This window comes from Athene noctua, chromosome 1 (genome assembly GCF_965140245.1).
Source record: "Athene noctua chromosome 1, bAthNoc1.hap1.1, whole genome shotgun sequence".
Classification (NCBI taxonomy): Eukaryota; Metazoa; Chordata; class Aves; order Strigiformes; family Strigidae; genus Athene; species Athene noctua.
In genome coordinates, this window is record NC_134037.1 from 87,266,895 (window position 1) to 87,291,436 (window position 24,542).

The following is a 24,542-nucleotide window of genomic DNA, read 5'->3' on the forward strand; positions in this document are numbered from 1 at the left end:
CCGAGTTTGTACAGCTCAGGGGTAGATGCCTACAACTGTAAAGATATCTAGAGTTAAGTGAAACCACCTAAATTATTAATGCTGATAATGGTATACCAAATAGTGAGCTTCCGTTTTGGACTTTTTTAGCCATGAGTATCTTGCAGTGTCATGTATAATTTTACATGATGTTTAACAAAAATAATCTTTGTTTTCTTAAAAACAGCGGTGCTGGAAGTCAGCATCAGTAAACACCCAAACAAATCAAAATATAAGAGAGATTCTAATTACTTCTCAAATTTTAAAAAGCTTTTGTGATTATATATCAGATATATAGATAATATAAGTAATAGAGAGAAGTTAAACTGAAGTACTCTCCTAGTAGTTGTTTTTCCTGATGTTTTCCCTTTTCCTAACTGCTTGTGCTACAGATTTTATTCAGACACTATAGTGCACTTATGAGATGCTTTCTATGTGAACTGAACTGAGCTGAACACTTTTATGCTGAGCAGATCTGAGTATTTCCAAAATAGCCACTCAACCTTGCCAATAAAATGCTAAAGTCACTATTCTAGAGTGAAACAAAGGATGATGTGTCTAGACTGAACAATTTTTGAGCTATGAGGCTACCAAATTAAAATCATACCTGAAATGTCAAGATTTTGTTTTACCATACTCCTCTGAATTTCAAAACAAAATTAAGCCTTCTGACGTAGTTATTCAGCAGCTGAAACAGATTTGGCTGAGTCAGTACTATGAATTGACATCTCTTTATTGAGAACATTGTCTAAATTCTGGATGATAATCATTAATTTTAATCTCAGTTAAACTGGATGAAAGAGGCATAAAATTATTGTTTTCAGTCATCTTCAAAAAATAAAAGTTGAGCAAGTTGAATGAATTGTTGTGTGACATTAAATTTGTCCTTTAATTTTGGCCGTATGGAGTTTCTGCTACAGCCTCAGAAATGCAGAAGATAATTTAGTTCGATGGGGGCTTAGTTGACATTTGCACAATATAGGAAAAATTTATCTTTATAGCTAGTGTTTAGAACAGACACAGGACATCAATTTATCTTTCAAGTCAAAGTTGGTAGAATGACCCTGTGCTTCCTTCTTCCATCTCATTTATAGGATATTCTAAAACTAGTCTTTCTGAACTTAGCCTTTTGAAACAGTTCAATGTGAAATGGATTACGTTTATTGGGCTAGGGTTAGAAAGAAGATGATCCCCTGGTTTTGGATTTCAGATGAGGGGACCACTGGTAGCCACTGACTGCAAGTGAGATCTCCAAGTATATCAAGTGATTCATCATTTTACAGACTAATTCCATAACAAACATGGAGCTGAAATTAATGCTGTGCTTCTTTTAAGTCCATTTGACAGGTTTTGTCTCCAAATTTCAAGAAGTGAGTTCAGGCCAAGACCCTGGCAATACAAATTTCTGAATAAATAACAAAAAATTCTGAAAATATCTCTCTAGTCTCTTGCCAGAAAATTTTAAACAATTTTGTTTCACTTTTGATCTCTAAAAAATTTGGGTTTTTTAATACAGTTTTCTGACTCTCCCATATATTCTTCTGAATTCATGACCATGAATATTTATTGATAGTGCTAATTTTTGAGATATCTAATTAGAAAGCTGTACATTTCTATAGTAACTCAGCTTTTCAAAATTCTTACCTACTTCTGACCTGTACTGGCTTGAGTCAGCAGCTTGTGCTTGGTAACTGACTTGTTTTCTTTTGTCAACAGTACAAGAGAAGTCTCTTTTTATAAATGGACTTTTTCTCTAAGGTAAAAAATAAACTCTAAGAATGGGAAAATAAATAGACCACAACAACAAACCTGTTCCCAGCAAGAAAATCTGTCTTGAACCTGGTGTATCATGTATTCCTCTCATATCAGTGCAGAGGTGCTTTTTAAGTGTATAAACATTGCAGTTGCAGTCTCTTTACCAACCAGCTTTGATCTTGTATTGGTCTAGAATGATTCTAACCTCTTTCTAATGAGATCCAGTGAAAGAAGTGAAGGCAGAGATTCCTTCTTCACCTTCAAGACTTTTTTATACCTGAAGCTCAAGAATCAAAAGATTTGCTGCCCTTTAAAGTTCACTGGAAATAGAAGCTGCAGAGCTGATACTGTAATATGCCTTTTTCTGATTTTGTAAAGTCATCAGGATTATATCCATAAAAATATTAAAGTGCCTTTTATCTGTGTAGGTACACCTGTGGGCATTCTTGAGGATGATAAACATGATGTGTAGTAGTGCTGGTTTATTTTTTTAGTAGATTATTTAGCCAAGAAAATACAAATATGTAAATAAGTCTCTGCAATTTTTGAGACTTTTTCTCTCACAGGAAGACAAAAATTTCTCAAAGTTCATTAAAAAAAAACAAAAAAAAAAGAACCCATAAAATGCCCTTTGTTGATTGATAAGCACTCAGGTGAAAACAAGCAGGCGGGGAAGGAGACCAGTCTGGTTAAACAGGGACCTTTGGCTGGATCTCAAGAACAAAAGGAGAATCTATTATCTTTGGAAGAGGGGGCAGGTCTCTCATGAAGACTATAAAGATGTAGTGAAGTTATGCAGGGAGAACATTAGGAGAGCCAAAGCACAGATAGAGCTCAATTTGGCTGCAGCTGTTAAGGATAACAAAAAATGTTTCTATAAATTCGTTAACAGCAAAAAGAGGATTAGAGAAAATCTCCCTCCTTTACTGGATGCAGAGGGAAACATGGTAATTAAGGATGAGGAAAAGGCTGAGGTGCTCAACGCCTACTTTGGCTCAGTCTTTAGCTGTGGAACTGCCTGTTCCCCGGACACCCAGCCTCATGAGCTGGGAGATGGGGAGGGGAAGCAGACTGACGTCAACACAGTTGAAGAGGAGGTGGTCAGAGACCTGCTGCACCACTTGGATGCACACAAGTCTGTGGGACCGGATGGGTTACACCCAAGGGTGCTGAGGGATTTGGCAGATGTGCTCGCCAAGCCGCTGTCCAGGATTTACCTGAAATCATGGCTAACTGGGGAGGTCCCATTGGACTGGAGGGTGGCAAATGTGACACCACCTACAAGAAAAGCAGAAAAGACCATGCAGGAAACTCTAGACCTGTCAGTCTGACCTCGGTGCCAGGGAAGGTCATGGAGCAGGTCATCTCGAGTGCCATTAAAAGTCATATAATGGACAACCAGGGGATCAGGCCTAGTCAGCATGGATTTATGAAAGGCAGGTCCTGCTTGACAAACTTTATCTCCTTCTATGACAGGGCGACCTGCTTATTGGATGAGGGAAAGGCTGTGCATGTTTTCTCCCTTGACCTTAGTAAGGCCTTTGACACCGTTTCCCACAGCATTCTACTGGCAAAACTGGCTGCTTGAGTCTTGGAAAGGCACATACTTTGATGGGGGAAAAAACTGTCTGGATGACCGGGCCCAAAGAGTTGTGGTGAACAGAGTTAAATCCTGTTGGCGGCCAGTCATGAGTGGTGTCCCCCAGGGCTCAGTTTTGGGGCCACTCCTGTTTAACATCTTTACTGATGATCTGGACGAGGGGATCAAGTGCACCCTCAGTCAGTTTGCAGATGACCCCAAGTTGGGTGGGAGTGTTGATCTGCTCGAGGGTAGGGAGGCTCTGCAGAGAGACCTGGACAGGCTGGAGCCATGGGCTGAGGCCAACTGGAGGAGTTTCAATAAGGCCAAATGCCGGGGGCTGCCCTTGGGCCACAACAACCCCCAGCAGCGCTACAGGCTTGGGCAGGAGTGGCTGGAGAGCTGCCAGTCAGAGAGGGACCTGGGGGTGTTGATTGACAGCCGGCTGAACAGGAGCCAGCAGTGTGCCCAGGGGGCCAAGAAGGCCAGTGGCATCCTGGCTTGTGTCAGCAATAGCGTGGCCAGCAGGGACAGGGAAGGGATCTTACCCCTGGACTCGGCACTGGTGAGGCCGCCCCTCGATTCCTGTGTTCAGTTTTGGGCCCCTCACTACAAAAAGGACATTGAATGACTCGAGCGTGTCCAGAGAAGGGCAATGGAGCTGGTGCAGGGTCTGGAGCACAGGTCGTACAGGGAGCGGCTGAGGGAACTGGGGGTGTTTAGTCTGGAGAAGAGGAGGCTGAGGGGAGACCTTATTGCCCTCTACAGCTACCTGAAAGGAGGGTGCAGAGAGCTGGGGATGAGTCTCTTTAACCAAATAACAAGCGATAGGACAAGAGGTAATGGCCTCAAAATGCACCAGGGAAGGTTTAAACTAGATATTAGGAAGCATTTCTTTCCAGAAGGGGTTATTAGGTATTGGAATGGGCTGCTGAGGGAGGTGGTGGAGTCCCCATCCCTGGAGGTGTTTAAGAGTCGGGTTGACATAGCGCTGAGGGATATGGTGTAGTTGGGAACTGTCAGTGTTAGGTAAATGATTGGACTGGATGATCTTCAAGGTCTTTTCCAACCTAGACAATTCTGTGATTCTGTGAAATACCCACTTTATTATCTGTGAAGTTTTATCAGTCTGTGAAATTTATTTCTGATAGTGAGAAACGTACTTCGTGATACACCTCTATATAAAAACACAGGAATTCAGTTCCTCAGTGCAGAGTCAATCTGTGAAGAATCATTTTATCAGGTAAACAAAGCAGAAATTACTGTATCCTGAATTGCTTTCCACAGAAGTAGTTCTCTTATTTAAAGTCCTTTCTGACAGTCCAGTCTCAAGTGAGTTTTTATCAAGAATAAATAAAAAGCTAAAGGCAGCATTGAGGTGCACTTCTCGCTTTAAATAGTGATTATTATGAATATAGTAAAAGAATCATACAAGTCATAACATGTGATCTTCAGTTATGTGCCTGGAACACAGAGCACCCAGCTGTCTAGGCAGCAGCATCTTTTAAGGTATCATAATCTCAGATGTATTTGTAATACCACAAATCTCAGTCCTCTCCTCTCTGTAGTGTGCCCACATGTGCAGAGCCTAACACAAGTTCCTTAGTTGTGCTGCCTCCCAAACCATGCCGAAAATGAAATCCTGCAGTGACTGATCTCACAATTTAATAGCACAGATCAAGTGCCCATGCCTAGAAGCACCCCACAAATGAAACTTTCTAGCATTTGGGTTGGAGGTGCCTGATGTTGGCTTAAATAAGACCAGGACTCACGCTGGTAACTGGGGTGGGGTTTCGGGGAAGTCTTGCTTTTGGACAAGTGTCCCAGAAAGAATAAAGGACTAATGAACTGTATCAGCAGAGAAGAATGGTTCAAACCATTGTTTCCTAGGTGTGAAATACAAATCAAACAAGTTTCCATCTTCCCTGATTTTATCCCAGGTATTTAAGGGGTTAGAAACTGAGGTTTGTGATGTCTATTACAGATCCACCCTCACATTAACTATAAGCATCTACCTCCAGATGCTTTGTGTCAGATAACAGCCTTTGTCACTTTTCTAATAGAATCAAATTGAACCAAGAAAGATGTGTGGGGATAAAACTTTGACATTATTACTTCAAATGGACCTTGATGTTCTGCACAAGCTGAATTGTCAAGTGGTTTTGATTGCTTTTCATAAAGAGTAGAGTTTGTTAGTTTTGTAGCTGAATATACAAACAGCACAAGCTTATTTGAGGAGTCTTAGTTTATTGTAAATTAGGGCAATGAATTCCAAAACTCTGAGTCACAACCTCTGTTGTTAGGGGAGTAAAACTGGATTCTTGATAGCAATGGCATGAAATTAAAATGTAGCAGAAAATTACTGGGAAGAAATTTCTTTATTGAAAATAGCTTGAAAAGCTAATTTAATAATGAATTAGTTTATTGCTAGCTAAAAACATAATAACTTGATAAGAGGAAAATTATTAACCATTATTAAAATTCCAGTTTTAATTGCCAGAAACTAATTCCTCAACTAAAAGGAGGCTCAACTAACTAAAAAGACGCTTCACTTTTCAATTGTTTTGCAGTTTAAAACTGCAGTGACTTAAAACTGGCTTTGGTCATGAAGCAGATTTTTTAAAATTATTTTTCCACATTGATAGTGTGAATGAGACATGTGTTTCATCCTTTGTACTTTCTGTATAAAAATAATTGAACAATTAACTTTTGAAGTGTTTTAAGTGTAATTCTCACTGTTTTTTCAGGGGTGACAGTATGTAAGTTCCACCAAGGACCTTTAAGGACCTCTGTTAAATGATTGGTACATGCTGTGCACATTGTAGTTTTAATAGATGTGTGAATTAGTAAGGTGTGGATTCACTGAGGCATCAGTGGAGTGAAGAACTGAAACCAGAGCTGCCGTTTTGAAAAGTCTGGAACCATCCTTCCTGAGCTAAGAGGTGGAGTTCTCCCACCAAAGACTCCACAATGTCCTTACGGAGCTTCTGTGTCACTTTACAGAGTGAAAGCCCTTTCCAGGCGGGAGGCTGTTAAATGATGCGCAGGAGCTGCCTGACTGCTCCTTGCTTCTTTCTGAGACAATTTTGCTTCCTTTGCTTCGGTGACCTTCAGTGCAGACGCATTTCCTTGTGCTGCATTTCCTGTGCATTGTTTGTCTGGGAGCACTGGCAGAAACAGAGCATCTGAGTAGCGGTGTAATGGCTCAGCAAAGACATGCCTAGGAAAAGAAATGCTTCAGGAAGTGGGTTTGGAGTGATTGTTTATCATCTAAACGTTGATCTGGGCTGAGAGGGTATCAAAACTTGCTCTTATGAAAGAGTTTGCCACACTGATGTGCTCGGGCTCCTTCCAGTTAAGAACTGTATGGCACTGTTTGTAAGACAAATAACGCGTATTCCTTCTTTTCTGGCCGTATTTTATCTGATCTGCTTCCTTTCCACTCATTCTTGCAAATACACCCTCTCTTGTCTTCATTTGGTGTGATCGTGTGTTCAGATTCATTTCCACTCTAACGCATTGTGCTTCTTGGCTGTGCAGCATTAGTGGAAAGAATGGCTGTCTTCCAGGAGAGTGTTTTACCAGAAGAGGGAGAGACCTTTGTGATTAATGAATGGTCCATCAGAGCTGTGTTAGAGGTGCTGTGTTGACGTGCAGCAATGTACACGGGTAGTAAACATGTATTCTCTTCAATTCTGAAAATGGACTGGAATATATATTCTCAGTTTTGTTTGTTAATATTCTCAGACTTGTTCTTGTTTTGGTTTGTGGTTTTTCTCCTGGGAAACTGAGCATCCATCATAGCCAGTGTGTTTTCTCTGGTCTGCTGCCTCCTTTTTATAACACCTGGGAGTGAAAACCCTTGGCATGCTGGTAAAGGCTGAGACACTGGGTAAACACGTGGAGCATCTGTTGATTCAGAATCACTCTTCTGTGTTTAAGTTATTCAAAGGGGTCTTGAAGCATTAAGCGGCAGTGGCCTGCAATAAGTGAGATAATAATGGCACAGGGTTCCACTTGACACTAATTACATTTAATGAAATGGAACATGGTAGTCAGTGGCTAATTCTCCTCCTATGCTTCAGACTTCAGGAATTTACAACTTTTGCAGAGGAAAGTATGTTGTTTAGGTTTTAATTATTGATATTTTTACTTCCTCTGTAGTTGTGTTAACTTTTAAAAGCAACAATATATTAAATGCAACTGAAAATATAAGGTATGGAATACATTAGGGGTTTTATTTTTCTAGCTTATGACATTTTTTACATGAAAATCAATATTCTAAACCAGCTTTCTAAATTGGTTACCTTGAGAGACTGCATAATTTGGTGAAGAAAAGGAGAGCCCAGTTTTTAGTTCTGCCCCTGTGTTGAGTTGCTTCTGTGGTCTGGACAGGCTCAGCATCCCATCTCTGTGCCCGGAGGTGCCAATTTCCAGGCACAAGCCAGCCAATCTCCCTTGCTGATTCAGCTGCAGACTTGGTTGTGCTGTCTTGAAGAAATTGTTATCTTCACTCCAATTTGGTCATTGGGTTTGAAAAGTCATCTGAAAATACTGTGATCATACACAGCCCTTTGGGGTTAGATATGAGCAGCCCAAAGGCTTGTCAGTACCATCTTATTGCCACTGCTCCAGATCTGTGATCCATGCATGCTTGACTTGTTCTATTTTCAGCTGGGTCTCTAAGATTTAAAAAAGAAAAAGAAAAAAAAAAGATAAGATAGAAGTGTTAATACTTAATAGAGTCTTCTCTTGGTCCAAAGGAGGCCTTTTGGTTTATATATCTGTCCTGCCCCATGTGTCTATAATCTATTTTAATAATTTTTCTTACACCTTCTGTTTTGTTCACAGCCTACATGCTGACACACTACCAGTTTTGTTTCCAAAAGAGGAGTCTGCAGAACTACACAGTGCCTGATCCAACCAGCTGCTTTGATGTTCCTCACTGGATCATGTAGGTAAAATTCAAAGAAACACAGATATTCACATTATATCTTTCCGAGTATTCAACATATCGGGAAACAGCTGATTTTTGGCAACAGTGCTTGGTTTGCATTTGTAACTTTGCAAGGTCAGGGTCTTTTGGAATTTATGGACTACAAAATCATTTATTAAGGCCCTCCAACTTTGCCATGTGTTTTATCATCAACAGACACACAACTGTAGACCATCATGTGTGTTTGGTCTCCCTGACACATCTATTTTAAGTTTTGTGAGTGCTAGCAACACTGTTATACATGTCATTCCCATAGGTGTACCTGAGCTAACTTAAATAGCAGCTACAGTGGTGAAAATTTCAGTTTAGGTACAAAACCTCGCAGAGAAATAGAATAAATTCTCAAGCAGTTGGCAGGTTTGGAGCTTCTTGTTATTACAACTGCACAGCTAGCAGAATAGGAGTTAGTCTGGGTAAGAGCTAGGCTGAACCACTGTGCTTGTCTTAAGAAGAGTAGAGCAGTGTGATGATACTGGTAATCAGAAGAAAGATGCCTTTAGGTTATTCCTGTTGATCATCTTGAGCTTCTGCGCAAACCTTCAAGTTTTCTGTAAGTTTCAGACACACACAAAAAAATGTAGCTGATATTTCACCTCCAGGATTTCCCTGCAGAATAATTCAGTCTTGCTATAGTAGAGGTGAGAATATAACAAGTTAAATTCAATTTCTTCAAAGGTGTGTTTTCCTTTCTGGTTTTGATAGGCTAGCTCAGTTTAGTTTCAACAAGTCGTTTCCCTCTGTGAGAGTGAACCTAGACAAAGAAGTAAATTGTTCTGACGAAACTGCCAGCATTCATTATCACTCGAATGATTTCTCCCTTGTATGTTATGCTGTTTTATGTCTCAGTTGTGGTGGCATTTAAAATAATTCACATGAATTGGTAGGCTGAAGTGTTTATGTCTGTCTTATAGCTGGTGTTTCTTTTACATTCCTTACACATTTCTGTAAACCTTCCACCTTGGTTTGCATTTGTAATTTTGTGGAAATTAACTGTAAACATTGATATGTAGCTGTGGTTTAGATGGCCTGTAATCACACATGCTGGCACCCTCCTTATACAGAAAAAAAGCTCTCCTTACATACTTGCTTTAGGGACTGTGGTACTGACAGTTTATTGTGGTTCCTTCTGGAGTGTCGAGATTTCAGCCACTCAGTTCTGTCTGGAGAAAGCTTCTAACCAAGTCATCTCAGGAAAGCATTTTCATAGCACACTGGCTGAATTTTTATGGCTTCAATGCTAAAAACAGTTATCTCAGATGAATCCCGACACAATGTTTACCCCTGCTTTCATGTCCTGAAATTAGGACTATGGTATCTTGAACACTGTTACGCAGTGGACCATATTCAGTTACAGTTGGTTTTGCCTTTCATGCTGTGTTGACAATATTCCAGCTTTACCTAGAATTTTTTTTTTCAGGTATTTTGTGTAAGGTGAAAGGTTGTGTGTTTGGGTTTGGGTTTTTTTTTGGTTTTTTTTTTTTTTTTTTCAGATGACAAATTTTCTATGAATAAAGTACAGAAAATACACTTTCTGTTTTGTAGTCAAATTGAAATTGTCACAATTCGTAAGTGGGTTGCTAGCTCTAGATTGAAGAAGAGATTCATGTTCCCTGTTGTGAGTATCCAAAACCTGCCCCAGTTGTAACTGATGAGCAGAAAAGCAATCCCAAAAGACATTTATTATGCTGAAGACGATATTGAGTCTGAGGAGACTACTGTCTTTTCTGTAGGTATTAGTGGCACAACTATTCCTTGGCAGGAAATTTTTTAATGGGTGCCAAAATTCGGCGTACCCCAAAGGAACTGGAATTGAATTGTATTCAGTTTTAGCCTAAAAGGAAAGTAACAAAGAAAATATCTGAATTTATATAATTAACTTCTGCAAATTTTGTTACCATCCATATCTTCTTGTACAAATATGTAATACTTGTCACTTAGAGTCTGATGTGACAGTGAGGAAAGAGTGAGCAAAAATTAAATGGTTAAAGCACCAAACCATGTAATCCATCTACAAGAAACAGAGTCAAAAAGTTTTCAGAAAGACAGATTTTTTTTTTTTTTTCTGATACTAAATTAACAAGAAAGCCATTCATGCAAATAAATCTAATGGATTGCTTTAGATTTACACTACACTGTCATGCTACTTCTTAAGGCATTGTGTATATATAAAGAAATAATAAAATAATATGCTTTAATACCTACAGATGTGCAGCACATTGAACAGAACTTGTCAGTTCATCTGAACACATTACATGAGTCAAAAGGAGCAGCATCATTTTGCTTAGCAAAGGTACATTTGCTAGGCCTGTTTGGGCTGTCAGAATTTTAAAATGTTTCCTCAGATGCAAGGGTAATGGTCACTATGACCTACATTTGTCATTTAACACAGGAAACACTTGTGCTTTAATAGCTTTTAGCAAAGTATAGATGTTGATGAAGGTCCTGGTGCAGGTCGGCTTTCTAATACAAAATGTTTATTCTAACACTTTGTATTAGAATTCTTAACGCAATTGGTGTAACTTTCAAGTGTGAACTAGATAATGTCTGATCTAAGAAGAGACAGAGGAAATGTCTTTTCTTAGAAGATTTGTACAGCAGTACATAAAAAAAAAAAATTAACGTACTAAAATTCATTCATATTTGTTTTGTATAGTCATAAATGTGCTTAAAAGATTTTTTTTGCATTTAAATATCTACCTGAATCTTTGTGGTATTGATAAAAGTCTACTAACTCAATCAGGAGTTAACTCCAGAGCATTAATGTTTGTTTTATAGAGTAGTGACACAGAAATATTTGCTCCTATACATTATCCCTTAAAAAATGAATCAACATTAATCCAAAGCTAATGAGAATGTGTATTTTCATTTTTTATTTACTTTTAATTTTTCTGTTTATTTATTTATTTATTTATTCATAGATTTCTTAGTAGGTTAGAGCAGAAGAGTAGCTTTGACAGAAAGAACAACCAATTCAAAGCATATGTATTTTGTGACTATGGCTGTCATGAGTTCATGCTGTAAGCAGTTGCACAATCAGCCAAATTTTACAGTGTTTGTTTGCCTAGTCCCTCTGAAGTGGCTTGGCTTGACATTACTTCAGAAGCATCACAGCTTAGACCATTGTATATCTATGGCTGGCGTGTTGAGCTAATGGTTTATCCATGAGGATAGAGTACTATTATGCTTTAAAAAGATAATTAATGGCCAAAAGTAATTTTCTAGAGACAACTTCCCCTTTGTCTCTAGTTATTTAACTGAGTCTATGCAGTAGCTATTGATGGTGAGGTGAGTACATAGACTGGGGTTCAGTTTATTTATTCATAGTTGCTTATTTATTCATAAATAATTTTAATTACGTGGAGGAAAAAAAGGTGACATAAACAGGTCATTTGTAATTTGCATCCTGCAAGAGATGTACTTTCTGTACTAGAATTATTTTTTTTAAGGATCTGTATTTAAATGAAGGACAGAAATATTTATGTATTTAAATTTAAGTATACAAAATATAATTACTCTCAGATGAAACTCCCTCTAGGGTATAGTATACATTCTTCTTTCATTACATGAATTAAAAACTCAAGTGGAGTTATTATGGCTGAGTTCTTTTCCTTCTGAAAAAACATAACTTTCATTGACAAAGATCTTTCAATACCTCTTTTTGGAAGGAAGACTGTTTTCAGAATTACAAATTTCTACTTCCTCTGGCATTTTAAAAAAATATTGGGTTTTCTTGTCACGTACTTCACCAGATTGATCATGTTTAACTTGTGAGGACTGACTAGTTTGCAGCAGTAGGTGGTATGCAAGATACAGATTTCAGGAAGAGCATGATTTCCATAACCACTTCAAAGGAAATACATTATAAATAAAATACATTTCTCTGGGGGCTTACAAAACCATTCTGTTTATAATTTAAATTACATTAAGCTAAATAAAATAGTACAGTAAAATCCTCAAGGGAAAAATACTTCATTTAAGTTTGAACATTACATTACTTCCATTAATTGGAAGTATTTTACTCTCTCTCTAATAGTTTATTTTTCATTGAATATATATAATTAAAAGTATCGTAATTATAACAGAAGTAATTCTTTCTGATTTTGTGTTCCAAGCCCTTCTTCTGTTCAGCAGATCACTGTAGTTTTATTTGCCTGCCCTCCTTCACTTCTCACTGCTTTATTCCTGGTGACTAACCCTCTGAGAGTCAGTGTATGAGGGATTACCACCTCTGTCTCATGTATGTTCAACTTAACCAAACTCATACTGGAGCTGAGACTCTCAACCAGACTGAATTTTCATATCGAAACCATGGAGTGTGAGGCTTTCTTCTGTTGGAATATTTTAGAGTCTGCTTGTTCAAACCATGCAGCTTACTTCTTCCAGGGTGCTTGCAGGGTAACCCTTGAGCAGCGGCTTCAACACAAGCAAGAGAATCCGTTAGTCTCCCTAACTTATATATGTAGCTTGGAAGCAGAGAGGAGATGCTATACATACATACATATATGCATACATGTGTGTGTATGTATTTTGTGTCTCTACAGATTCAAGGTCATAAGTGTTTATGCATGTGTGTATGTGTGATTTGCTGGTATACATATGGTTTCCTTTCTTTTCTTGCTATAAATTTATGCCTATTCAGTTTCATATGGGAACCTGATAGGCTATTCCACTTTAAATATGGAGATATGGAGATAATATGACTTCCAGGAGAGGGTGACTAGGAAAGTATTGGAAAACTTCAGTGAACTATTTAATTGTAAGAATGATTTATTCCACCTTCCTTATTCACCCCATGACAAGAGACCATACAGGCTGAACTAAATCAAGTTATCGTTCTTAGCAGCATGGAAGGCAGTAAATCTGTAGTGCTGAGCTCCTCTAATATTGACAGCTTTGCAATATGGGTTTCTGTAGAAATAGTCTAAGCACATATAAGCTTACAGATATAGTCTGTAGAAATAGTCTAATCACTTATAAGCCTGTTTTAACAGGTTGTATAATAGGAACAGGCCAGTCCCATATACAATATTTATTCCCACTTTAGAGTCAGCTTTAAACCAGCCACTAACTTCAAATTAATCCCCATTTAAAGCCTAAAACAAGCTTTGATATGAAACATATTGATTAATTTCTTTATAGCTAAATATTAACAATATTGAAATATAAAAAAGAAAGAAGCCATGCACAAATCATCGCCTAATTTATAAAATCGTTGCTTTTTTTCAAAAGGCAATAGTAATTAAAACTAATGCTGTACTGAATAAAAACTTTGTTGACCTGAGAGATTTATGTTAGACTGAGTAAACCCCGAGGGGGTAAAAAGATAGTACAAAATATCAAAGCTTAGACATATTTTCGATTGACTCAGAACCTGAAAGTTTTATGTAAAAAGCAAGAAGTCTTAGTCACAAAAATCTAAAGAAATTACTTCTTTAGTATATTTTCTAAGATTTTAATTAAGGCTTAAATAAATTTACAGGTTCACTGTATAGCCTTAGAAAACATTTCTTTTTCCTTTCTGCTTTATGAGATTCTTTTTGTTTTCAGTATTATTTGCCTGCATTTTAAAACTAGCTTTTGTTCCTGCTATAAACAATAACCATGTGATTAAATAATAGAGGTAATGAACTCTGTAATGAAATACCAAATTTACTATACTGTGGCAACTAGGAATTGGTCTGAGTTTTTCTGTATTGTTTCTAACTTTCTCCAAATTGGGGGTACTGGTGGATGATAAACTGGCTATGAGCCAGGAATGTGCACTTGCAGCCCAGAAAGCCAACCGGGCTGCATCAAAAGAAGTGTGGCTAGCAGATTGAATGATTCTCCCCCTCTACTCTGCTCTGGTGTGGCCCCACCTGAAGTACTGCATCCAACTCTGAGACCCTCAACATAAGGACAGGGACCTGCTTGAGCGTGTCCAGAGGAGGCCACAAAGATGATGAGGGGGCTGAAGCACCTCCCCTGTGAGGCCAGGCTGAGAGAGTTGGGGTTGTTCAGCCTGGAGAAGGCTCTGGGAAGACCTTATAGCAGTCTTCCCTACAGGGAAGGTGAGGACAGACTTTTTAGTAGGGCCTGTAGCAATACAACAAGGGGTGATGGTTTTAAACTAAAAGAGGGTACATGCAGACTAGATGGAAGGAAGAGATTTTTTTAACATGAGGGTGGTGAAACACTAGAACAGGTTGCCCAGAGATGTGGTAGATAATCCATCTCTGGAAGTCTTCAAGGTCAGGCTGGATGGGGCTTTGAGCAACCTGATCTAGTTGAAGACGTCCATGCTCATTACAGAGAGGTTGGACTAGATGAACTTTAAAGGTCCCTTCCAACCCAAACTATTGTATCCAACCCAAACTATTGTATAATTCTATTAAATTTATTCAAATATAGTTTTCATTATGCAATTAAAGTACACCATGATTAATTTTTTTTTTCTTTCTTCTCTCTTATCTCTTTCCAACAACTTTAAAGTTAATAGAGAATAATTTTATTATTTTAATAAATGTATAGGCATATATCACCACATATTTTGCTTTGCTCTCTGGCTGGGATGGTTTGTGGTAGGCTGAATAAAAAGCTAGTTCCTCATTAAGAATCTGAAAGTGTTGTGCAACTTTGTTGTGCAAGTCCATCTTTCTGTAGGTAAATGTATGCTTGTATCACCAATTAAAACTCAGTGTGGTAAGATAGTTCAGGTCCTACTCTCAGGGCTGACTGCTTGATCGTAACAAAGAAACAAAAGCCGTTGAAGAAATTCAGGTTGGTACCAAACACTGGAGAGATGGAGTGGGAAGGTAGTAGTCCCTCTGTCCCCTTCCCCAGCTCTCACCACATCTGTCCCCCTCATGTTGCCTACTCCTCTTCAGACCCACAGTACACGAGGTGATGGTCACATTCTCCTTGTAACCCCTCATGTGGAAGGACTTGAAGGAAGAATTTTACTCATTATCATAGTGATATAATCTTTGGATTTTGCTGAAATGTCTATATGTAGTTGTCATAGAGGTGCATAGCTAAAACTGTGAGGTATCTGGAGTTTTCTTTAATGAACTGAAAGACTTTAAAATGAATCTTTGTTCAGAATTTGCAAATTTGTCCATTTGGCTAGTTGTGCGCTTTATCATGCTCTCTGTTTTCATACACACACGGCTGCCACCCAGGCATGCTCTGAATGACAGCAAGGCACTAGATTCATGTGTTTTATTCAGAAGAGGAATCAGAGAACAAAGTTGCAAGTGCACCAAAACTGTTGTTTCAATGTTATTTGTAAGTAAAATCAGCTTTCAAATGGACAGTTAATGTGTAAAGGATAATCTTTTCATTCCAAAATGTCCAAAAGTTTCATTAAAAATATTTTCAGCCTTCTGTACATATGATAACACCTTGCCTGGTCTATTGTTCTGGGTACATTGCTCTGAACAACAATCTCATCTCACATTTGTGAGATGAGAACTGTGTTGAGCAAGTGAAAATGAAAGATTACCCTAACTTGGGCTTGAAGCATGCACTGATACAGCGTGCATGAGAAAAGAGTTAGAATCACATTCACTGCAACTTGTAGTTACTTTGTTGGCAAGTTCATATAACTTATCACTTAGAGTGATTAATAGAAAAGAAGAAACTAATAGTGTGCCTCTGTTTTTCTGTGGAAGATACTCCATCCCTTATGTTAATTTATATTAACAGGTTGAATATGCTGGCAGACTGACACTAAGGAATGGACCTTATGAATGGTTGTGTCCTAAATGTAAAATTAATTATTCACTATGATTCTTTAATTTCAACCTTTTCTCAAACTTAATTAATTAAAGGATTCATTTAGTTAATTCAAATAATTGTTGTTGTTGCTTTGATGCTTACCTTAACGTGAAGTAAAAAGTATTTTCAACAACAGCACAACAAATTTGCAGTGTCACACAGTGGCCCAAGGGATACCCACAGCAAGGTATTGTGGTGCTGGGGAAATATCGATAGAGAAGTTGTAGAACTGTGAGCAGAGCTTTCTGTGACAGGGACTCAGTAACCCAAATGTCCTCTGCAGTCTGCCCAAGCGTTTTCAAGCTTTGTTTCTATTTGTCTTTGTGCTTGCTTTTTAGCATTTGCCTCACAGATTTTTCCACTGCTCTGTGACATCTATGGGGTCTGATGACCAGGGTCTCAAACTCTTGTGTGTGATCATTGAGCATTTCCTACATAATCCCTAGGTGACAGAGCTGCAGGCAACACAGCTTGCAAGAGAGGACTTTTCAGCCTCATTTCTGATTTTCAGGGGAGCTCTAGGCACCGCTCCTATACCACCTTATCTAAGGTTGCTGCAGCCCTGGTGTGACTGTGCAAAGGGTTTTGAACAGCTGGAGGCTCAAGTGGCCTAAAAAATACATACTGGGCTGCTCATCAGCTGGCATTTACCGGTTTGACTGACTTGTAAAAAGAAAACTTGAGAAGCAACATTTTGACATACAATTTGTCAGTGACATTTGTATTAAATGGATATAATATCTGTCTTCAAAAGTACGAGCCAGATCTTAAGGCTCTGTTACTCTAAATAATTTTTAAAAGTATATCTTCCCTTCTGAAACATTAGTGGACATTGTGTGGTTAATAAGAACTAGGTGTACTTAAATGTCTCCGAGGAAAGAAACAGCAGGTGTTTCGTGTCAGTCTTCTTTTATTCATATGGGGAACATCAAGTCAAAGATCGGCTGTGATATACTGTATTGTTTTATTTCTCTCTCCACGGAAAATAAATTGCCTTGTATACCAAAGTATTGCCTGGTGTATGTTGAGAGGGTGTGGACTCTTAAATTTCTGGTCTTTTGTTTGCCCGAACCAGTGCCTCTTTGATGAGCTACATTTCTGCTTTCTTCACACTGCATCCATTCCTAGTGAATCCTTTTCCTCTAAAGAGCAGTCAAGGTTGACTAATTATTATTATCCATTATCTTTATGCATCTGTCTTTTTGGGACTGTTTGGATTATATGCCTAAAATCCGGTCAGGATTAAGAAAGATTAAAAGTACTGACAAATCAATTTTCTTATTGCTCTTCTTTTTAACTGGGGAAAACTCAGAAACCTGAGGACTACTGGACCAAACATTCTTTTTTCTCTCTAGCCAACATGGTTTGCATTAACAGGAGTTCTATTAGCAATTTTTTGGCTATCTGTAATTGCTGAAGAGGCCTTTGGGACAAACTGAACCAAGTAACTACCAAAAATATATAGGGTTGTATAATCCATTAGATGTCATTAAATGCATTAATTAGATCCCTAGTACACACACATACAATCGTTACTACTTTCAACACATATCAGCAGTTTTAGCTCTAAAAATTTAAGCTCAGACTCTGTAGTAGCTGCTGTCATTAATTTGCTTGGACCATTTCTCAGGACACATAGGGATTTGTTGAAGACAGTCAGTAACGAGGGATATTTGCTGAGGTTTATTCCTCATTTTAAAGATAGTTTTAAATTTTATTTCAGTTGTTGCAGTGAGTCTGATTAGCTTTTGCCAATTTAAAGAAATTTAAAGAGCAAATCTTGAACTGGGAAGAAATGCCTGCATTCTTCTGGGCCCTGATTTCTGCTATTACTGCCTGTGGAGTGGAACAATTCTACAGGAGAGTGTCTATCACACTAAAATAGAGAATCAAGGAAATAAAGCTTCAAAACCTTCAAGACAAGAAGGTAGGGAGGTGCCTGGAGAAGAGAAATATCGTGAGAAAAATGATTTCAAGTTTCTAGGACTTATTTCTAAGGTGGGGAGGGCGAGGGGGGAAAGAGAGAGAAAAAATGTATTTAGCAACACTTAGAAGAGATAGGGCTTCATCTTTTAAAAGTCCTGTGGAGGACTCCTATATGCAAAGCTACACAGAATTTAATCTACCTCCAAAAGATGAAAGGATGAGGTGAATCTGCCAGAATTTAAGCCTCTGCTTCCAGGGAGTCTGGGTTTTTCTACCTTAGTGATTAGATCTCAAAGCTACTTTCTCTGGCCATAAATCCCTCTAAATCATTGCTTTAAGAAATTGTATACAAACTGACTGTATCTCCATGAGGTAGTGAGAAGCCTCCATTATTTCAGTGCAGGGACCAAGAGGATTATGAGTCATGTATTTGAGAAAAGCACAGGCTATTCTTGGTTGTTTTTTTCTTGCTCAGTCCTTTTTCATTTAGGATACTTGATGCACAAATAACACAGCTTGGATTTTCCACTTCAGTTTCTGGTGTAAAGATGGCAAAATGTAGGGATATATATTTCTTATCTATCAGATTTAGAAAACTCCCTGCAGATTAAGCCAAAGGCGTTCCTTTTCATATCTATGTATTTATGTATGCATGCATTTGTTGCTTGTTTAATTTGTTGTTACATTTACTCTTATGACTACAAGTTTAAAACCAGTGGTATTCTGTTGTTCCACTTTTCTGAAGCTTAAATAAGCATATAATAATGGCAGTACGGAAAAACATATAACTGCTCTTGGTCTCCTATTAACTTAATAGTTAAAAAAGACTGGACTTTATATTGCGAGTTTTATCTATGTTTTGGTTTAAGCCCTGTGGGGACCGGAGACCACGTTGCCATTGCCCCTCCCCCACCCTCAGCCGGTCGGGCTGGCAGTGAGGCACAAACCCCAGGTTAAAATAAGAAGAAATTTAATACAACAGTGTGATAAACAATCTGAACAACAACAGTAGCAATGATAACAGCAGTAAACAGTAATAACAGTAAACAAGACAAACGATATACAGAGAAATACCGCAAATGGTTACAGACAGCTCTCTCGCATGCTCCCCGTCACCAAAGCCACAAAGGAAAAAGTTCCCGTGCTCCCAAGCCCGGACCTGACATCAGCATGGTATGAATAACCCAACTGGAGATCCCTTCCCCCTCTCTCTCTTAACCCTATCCCAGCTGAACCAGGACAATATCTAAAAGCAGTATTTAAAAAAAAAAAAAAAAAAAAAGTATTGTACACAATCAATATGAGTGAAAAAATCTTGTCTCTTGAAATTTATTATTAAATGTAATAGCACATATTTTCATTTTAGTGATAGTATATACATTCTCTATCATCACAAATACATCAAATGTTTTTGCATAATTTTTTTTTTATGTAAAAAATATATTTATTTTTTTGAATGACTGAATTTGTCATATAGTCTGACATAAATAGCCTAAATAGCATCTTGTTGTATCTAGGAATGAATTGTTTCTGTGAGCTATCTATTTACATTGGTTTTCAGAAGAATATCAAAGATTTCACCACATAAAAGCAGATAGAGTAAATTAGACTTAAATGTTTTCATTTCAGTACTGCTTCCTTTCCAGCTCTTTCCAGTGGTCTGGCTATTAGGGAACTATACATGTAGATTTTTATGTTTTCAACCTTTATGTGATCGCTGTTGTGGATGAAAGACATATGCCAAATGATAGCCAGATCTTTACTTTTCAATAATTAAGTATAAAAATGTATGTAATAAAATAAAGCAGCATACAAACTGATTAATGTCGGTTTTTATAAGACAGATGTAATACTACCGTCTTCATGAAAATTGTGTGAAGGCGTAATTAGGTTGTGGGTTTCTGGAAGTGTCTAAAGGAGGGTAATTTTTTTTTAAATTTTAGAATAACATAACCTATTTCTGAGAGTTTTCTGACCCAAAATACAAAGCTTACTAGATGCTGGTAATGGCTGTAAACTCAATTGTAAGTGAGGATTGGGTCAGAGAGGAGAAACACACGATTTCTGAGCTTTGTGCCAGTGGGAGGGACATGAACCCAGGATTTTTCTGCCCCATTTACAGGGAGCTGAATAGCAGCAGCAACAGTATTGCATTGGGAAAAGCTATGCGTTCCTTCATTTCTCACTTTTGTGCAGATGTATGAAAAGCAGTGTGGTCAGGATAGTTCACCTTATCTATTTTTCATCAGACAAAACCAAGCACAAACAGTCCCTTTAATGTGTGCAAACACATCTCTTAGAAAAACATGGGCATCTGGCCGACAGTGACTGAAAGGGCTTATATGTGTGTTTCACAAATGTAATAGACCAAGGAAGCAGAACATTTATATGATACTGTTAATCTCAGAATAGTAGAGGTGACTTTTATCTGCCGCTTCTAATGATGACTGGATAGGAAGCATGGATAAACTGTGGGAGACTGTCAGCTCAGATTGGATCTCAGTAGGCAAGGACTTGAGAGCACAGCGGTCTGAAGGCAAGCACAGCTCGCTCTTACCCACAGGTGTAGTTGCCTGTATCAAGGTATCTGTTGCTATGCTTAGTGCTCCACACAGGAGTATGAGAAGTGGGCAGCAGTGGATATGATCTGAGCTTCAATACAATTTTAAAGGAGTTTAGCTTATTTTCATAGATCAGTATTGCAAAGAAGAAATTCTACAAAATCAACACGACGTACATGTGATCTGTTCAAACCATGACTTCTTAGAGCAGACTGCGTTAGAGCAAGCTGGAAGCTAATACAAGGCATAATTGCTGTAGCACAGAAATTTCATGACATCGAAGTACAGCTGCCTAATGCCAATATGGATTCATTATTCCATTTTAATAGTTGAAAAGTTCTTCAAAATGTAATGTTCTTCTGGTGTAATGTTCTTCAAAAGCCACTAGAAAAAAAATCTTTAGTAACAATACTTATGCTCAGGGTCCTTCCTGATCTCTACAGTCAGGACTGGTCATTCTAATGCATGATTTTATTTTTTTTTTTAATAAGCTGTTTCCTGTTACAAAGGCTGAAACAGGAAAACAATAGAACATACATTGAAATTCTTAATCAGGGGTTGTTTAGAGACTTTTCTAAATTTGGATCATAGTACACACTCTTATCTAGTAAGTAATAGGGTTTGCAAACACAAAACACTTCTTGTTTTATAGTGGAAATGTTGATTGCTTGCTAGATGTTGTTCTCCAGCACTTTTAATGCTGTCCTTCACAAAGCAATATTGTAATCTCTTTTGGATATGAATTGATCACTTATCACATATGCAAAGAAACATGTCCAGTATTGTGTTCTGTTGTGGAACAGGTTTCCTAGGCATTCACACTGCTAAGGAAGGATAAAAAGTGTTGAGGCAAGGCTGTCCTTGTTCTTTGTTTCTGTGGGAATTTATTCCTTGTGTTCTGGCTAATTTCTAGGAAAACTTTGTCTGCTTCCCATGTAATCAGTATCCCTGCAGAAATTTCTATTATGCCAAAGAAATAGTGTCATATGTTTTAAAAAGAACAGGTCCCCAGAGGACAATTTGAAATATTACTCCCAGATGGATCAGCCTGTACAATGCATTGTCAAAATGTAATCATGTTTAGGGACCTGCCCATTAAGTGATACTGCCATCACTTTTTTATGAAATTTTTGTTATGCAGCTGAAAATATCGTGCAGTATTCTTTTCTATTCACTATTGCATACTGTGTAACACTGAAGTCCTGTCTTGTTCTGCATGAAATTTCCTCTGTAAATGGCTTTTCTTCAAAAACAAAACTTCTGCCATCCTGTCTGTCCCTTCCAACTCAGTCCAAACAGGGGCAAGTTAAGGGAATTTGTCACAGTGGAAGCACCGAAGGAACTTTGGGAAACTGGTGAGCAAATAGATTAACTCTTGCTGAGCTCCGTTCCTGCTCATGAGCATGCAGGAGAGAGATACTTTGAATGAAAGAGAAAATTGCTTGGTTTTCACGCAATGAGAGGCATCAGAAACCTCCACACTACTCAAAATTTCTTATACATCTAGAAAAAATCTCTAATATACTACTAATGCTGGTGTCACTCACACAGCCATTAGGAAACCTTCTTACACTAGATTTTAACCTTTGATCAGATGGAGAAGAAATAAATTATTTGTAAAAACAACAAATTAACCAAGGAATATTTTATATTTGTATCAGTTCTATTTCTTGCTCTTTCGGTTGGAGCAAGGTCACCTTTAAATAAGCATAATACTAACTCTGGCTTCTCATGCCTTGAAAATGAAACAGTGTCTAAAAAGTATCTTCATAAAAGTACCATCAACATGATATCACAGTTGTTGTATGTTGTGAATCTGCACACCATAGTTATTCAGTCTGCAGGCCAAAAGACTATTGCTATCTGTTCACTAACTTTGAGGATTCAGGTAGTCAAAATAAGCTCCTTTCATATTCCACGCTTTCATCTTCTGTGCTTTATCACCTGTAGTTGAAGCTCTTTGAACTTACTGTCAATCCATTATTATTCGTTGCCTGCGTATGAGGTCTTCAGTTATACCTATGCTTTTCACGGGTGCTACCAAAGAAATCCTAATACAATGTGTTTCAGACTTAGTTGAGGCTACCTACCTTCAAATGCTAGAAACCTTTTATGAAAGTTCAGAACCTTATTAAGCCTAAATATGTATACAGGTTTGTTGGGGTTTTTTTTAAGTAAAGAAGGGAATAAATCTTGAACGATTTTAATTCTATGTAAATAGCGTAGCAAAGAATAGAGATAGTGAGTAGATGGCAGTGTTGTATGTAAAAAAAAATAGGAACAACCTGATTTCAATGAAATTTTCTTGGGGGAAGCAAGGGGAGGCAGGGAGGGAGGGAGGGAGGGAGAGCACAGATTCAGAAAGCACCAACAGGAGGAAGAAAAAGTTGGCCTACCTCACAGGAAAGCAATTGCATACAGCACTCACACTGGGGTGGTTTAGTCTGGAGAAAAGAAGGCTTCAGGGAGACCTTATTGTGATATTTCAATACTTGAAGGGATTTTATAGGAAAGATAGAGAAAGCATTTTTACCTTATAATGATAGGACAAGAGGTTACAGTTTTAAATTAAAAGATTGATTTAGGTTAGATACAAGGAAGAAATTCTTTACTATAAGGGATGGTGAGACACTGGAACAGGATTCCCAGGGAAATTGTGGATGCCCCATTCTTAGAAATGTCCCAGGTCAAATTGGACAGGGCTTTGAGCAATCTGGTCTAATGGAAGATGTCCCTGCCCATGGCAGGGAGGTTGGATTAAACGACCTTTAAAGGTCCCTTCCAACCCAAACCATTCTGTGATTCTATGATTCTTCCTATGATTCTATGTAGGAGACTTTGCTATAAACCACTCAAGTGGAGGGTCTGAATTGATATCTCCGTATCCTCACGTAAAAGCTCCAGACCTTGTTCTAGTATATATGCTGGTAAAGTTTGTGTATTGTATTTATATTTAAAAATGAAAAAAAAAAAAAAAAATAAAAAACCCAAACAAAAAACTTCTAAAAAATTAAATCCACTTCTCTCCTAATGAAGAACAGAAAAATGAAACCATGATCTCTCAAATCTTTTTGGGTGTGTGAGAATGTTTTCCAATAAGATCTATTGGGGTATGCATTTTTTGTTTTCAAAGGTGGTCTCAGCACAGGAAAGAAAATTTCACTTTCTCTTCCCCATTTTCTGATTTAAAGAGTGGACACAATAATATCTTTTTATGAACCTCAGAGAACTCCAGAGCATGTTGAGTCATATACTACTACATTTTCTTATGTTACCCTAATTCTGGTTAAGAAATGCTGCATCCTGTTTTATATTTTGAGAGAATCACTATAATCACCAGTCTGCTTTACCCCCAATCTAAGGTAATTTCATAGACTGTTTGTAAGAGCTTAATATGAAACTGTGTCCCCCAGTGGCTCTGTTTCTGTGTGAGCCATTTTCAGACTTTCCTCACAGACCAAGGATGCTGCACTTACATAATACGGCAAACCCTCCTAATCTGCCAAGGTTTTAAGACCAAGCCCTTCAGTTTCTCCAGAAATTTTCAGAGATGGGCTTGAGATAAGTTCTAAGTATGTATTGTTATGCCCATTTAAAGCACAGCTCCTCCTATTACACTAGGGAAAAACATTGGCTGCATTTCAAAGTTGAAAACATATGTTAGCGTTTCTTAGCTTTTCTATTTCTTTTCCTACTTTTCTCTTTCATGATTTTAATGTGGATATACTAAATGGATTAACATGTGCTCACTACAAATCAAAACCTCAATAAAGGGAATCCCATATCTGTGGACTTCTGTGAGGAATCTTGATATCTTGCTGTGGTTCAAGTTTTCAGCCTTATTGTTCATCTTTTCAGTGCTGTCAGCCACAGAGATGACTGAGAAATATAGTTAACACAATCATTGATATCTTATTCCCAAGATTCCACCCTGCTTTGTTTTTTTTAA

At 37.9% G+C, this 24,542-nt stretch overlaps 1 protein-coding gene across 1 annotated transcript in view; it reads left to right on the forward strand.

Annotated features, from left to right (window-relative positions):
* Positions 1–24,542, forward strand: part of CHRM3 (cholinergic receptor muscarinic 3) — a 292,325-nt gene that overhangs the window by 150,822 nt on the left and 116,961 nt on the right. The window contains exon 3 of the mRNA XM_074925456.1: positions 8,204–8,306. Within this exon, the coding sequence (XP_074781557.1) occupies positions 8,209–8,306 (98 nt within the window). The 5' untranslated portion in view covers positions 8,204–8,208. The remainder of the gene's footprint in view (positions 1–8,203; positions 8,307–24,542) is intronic.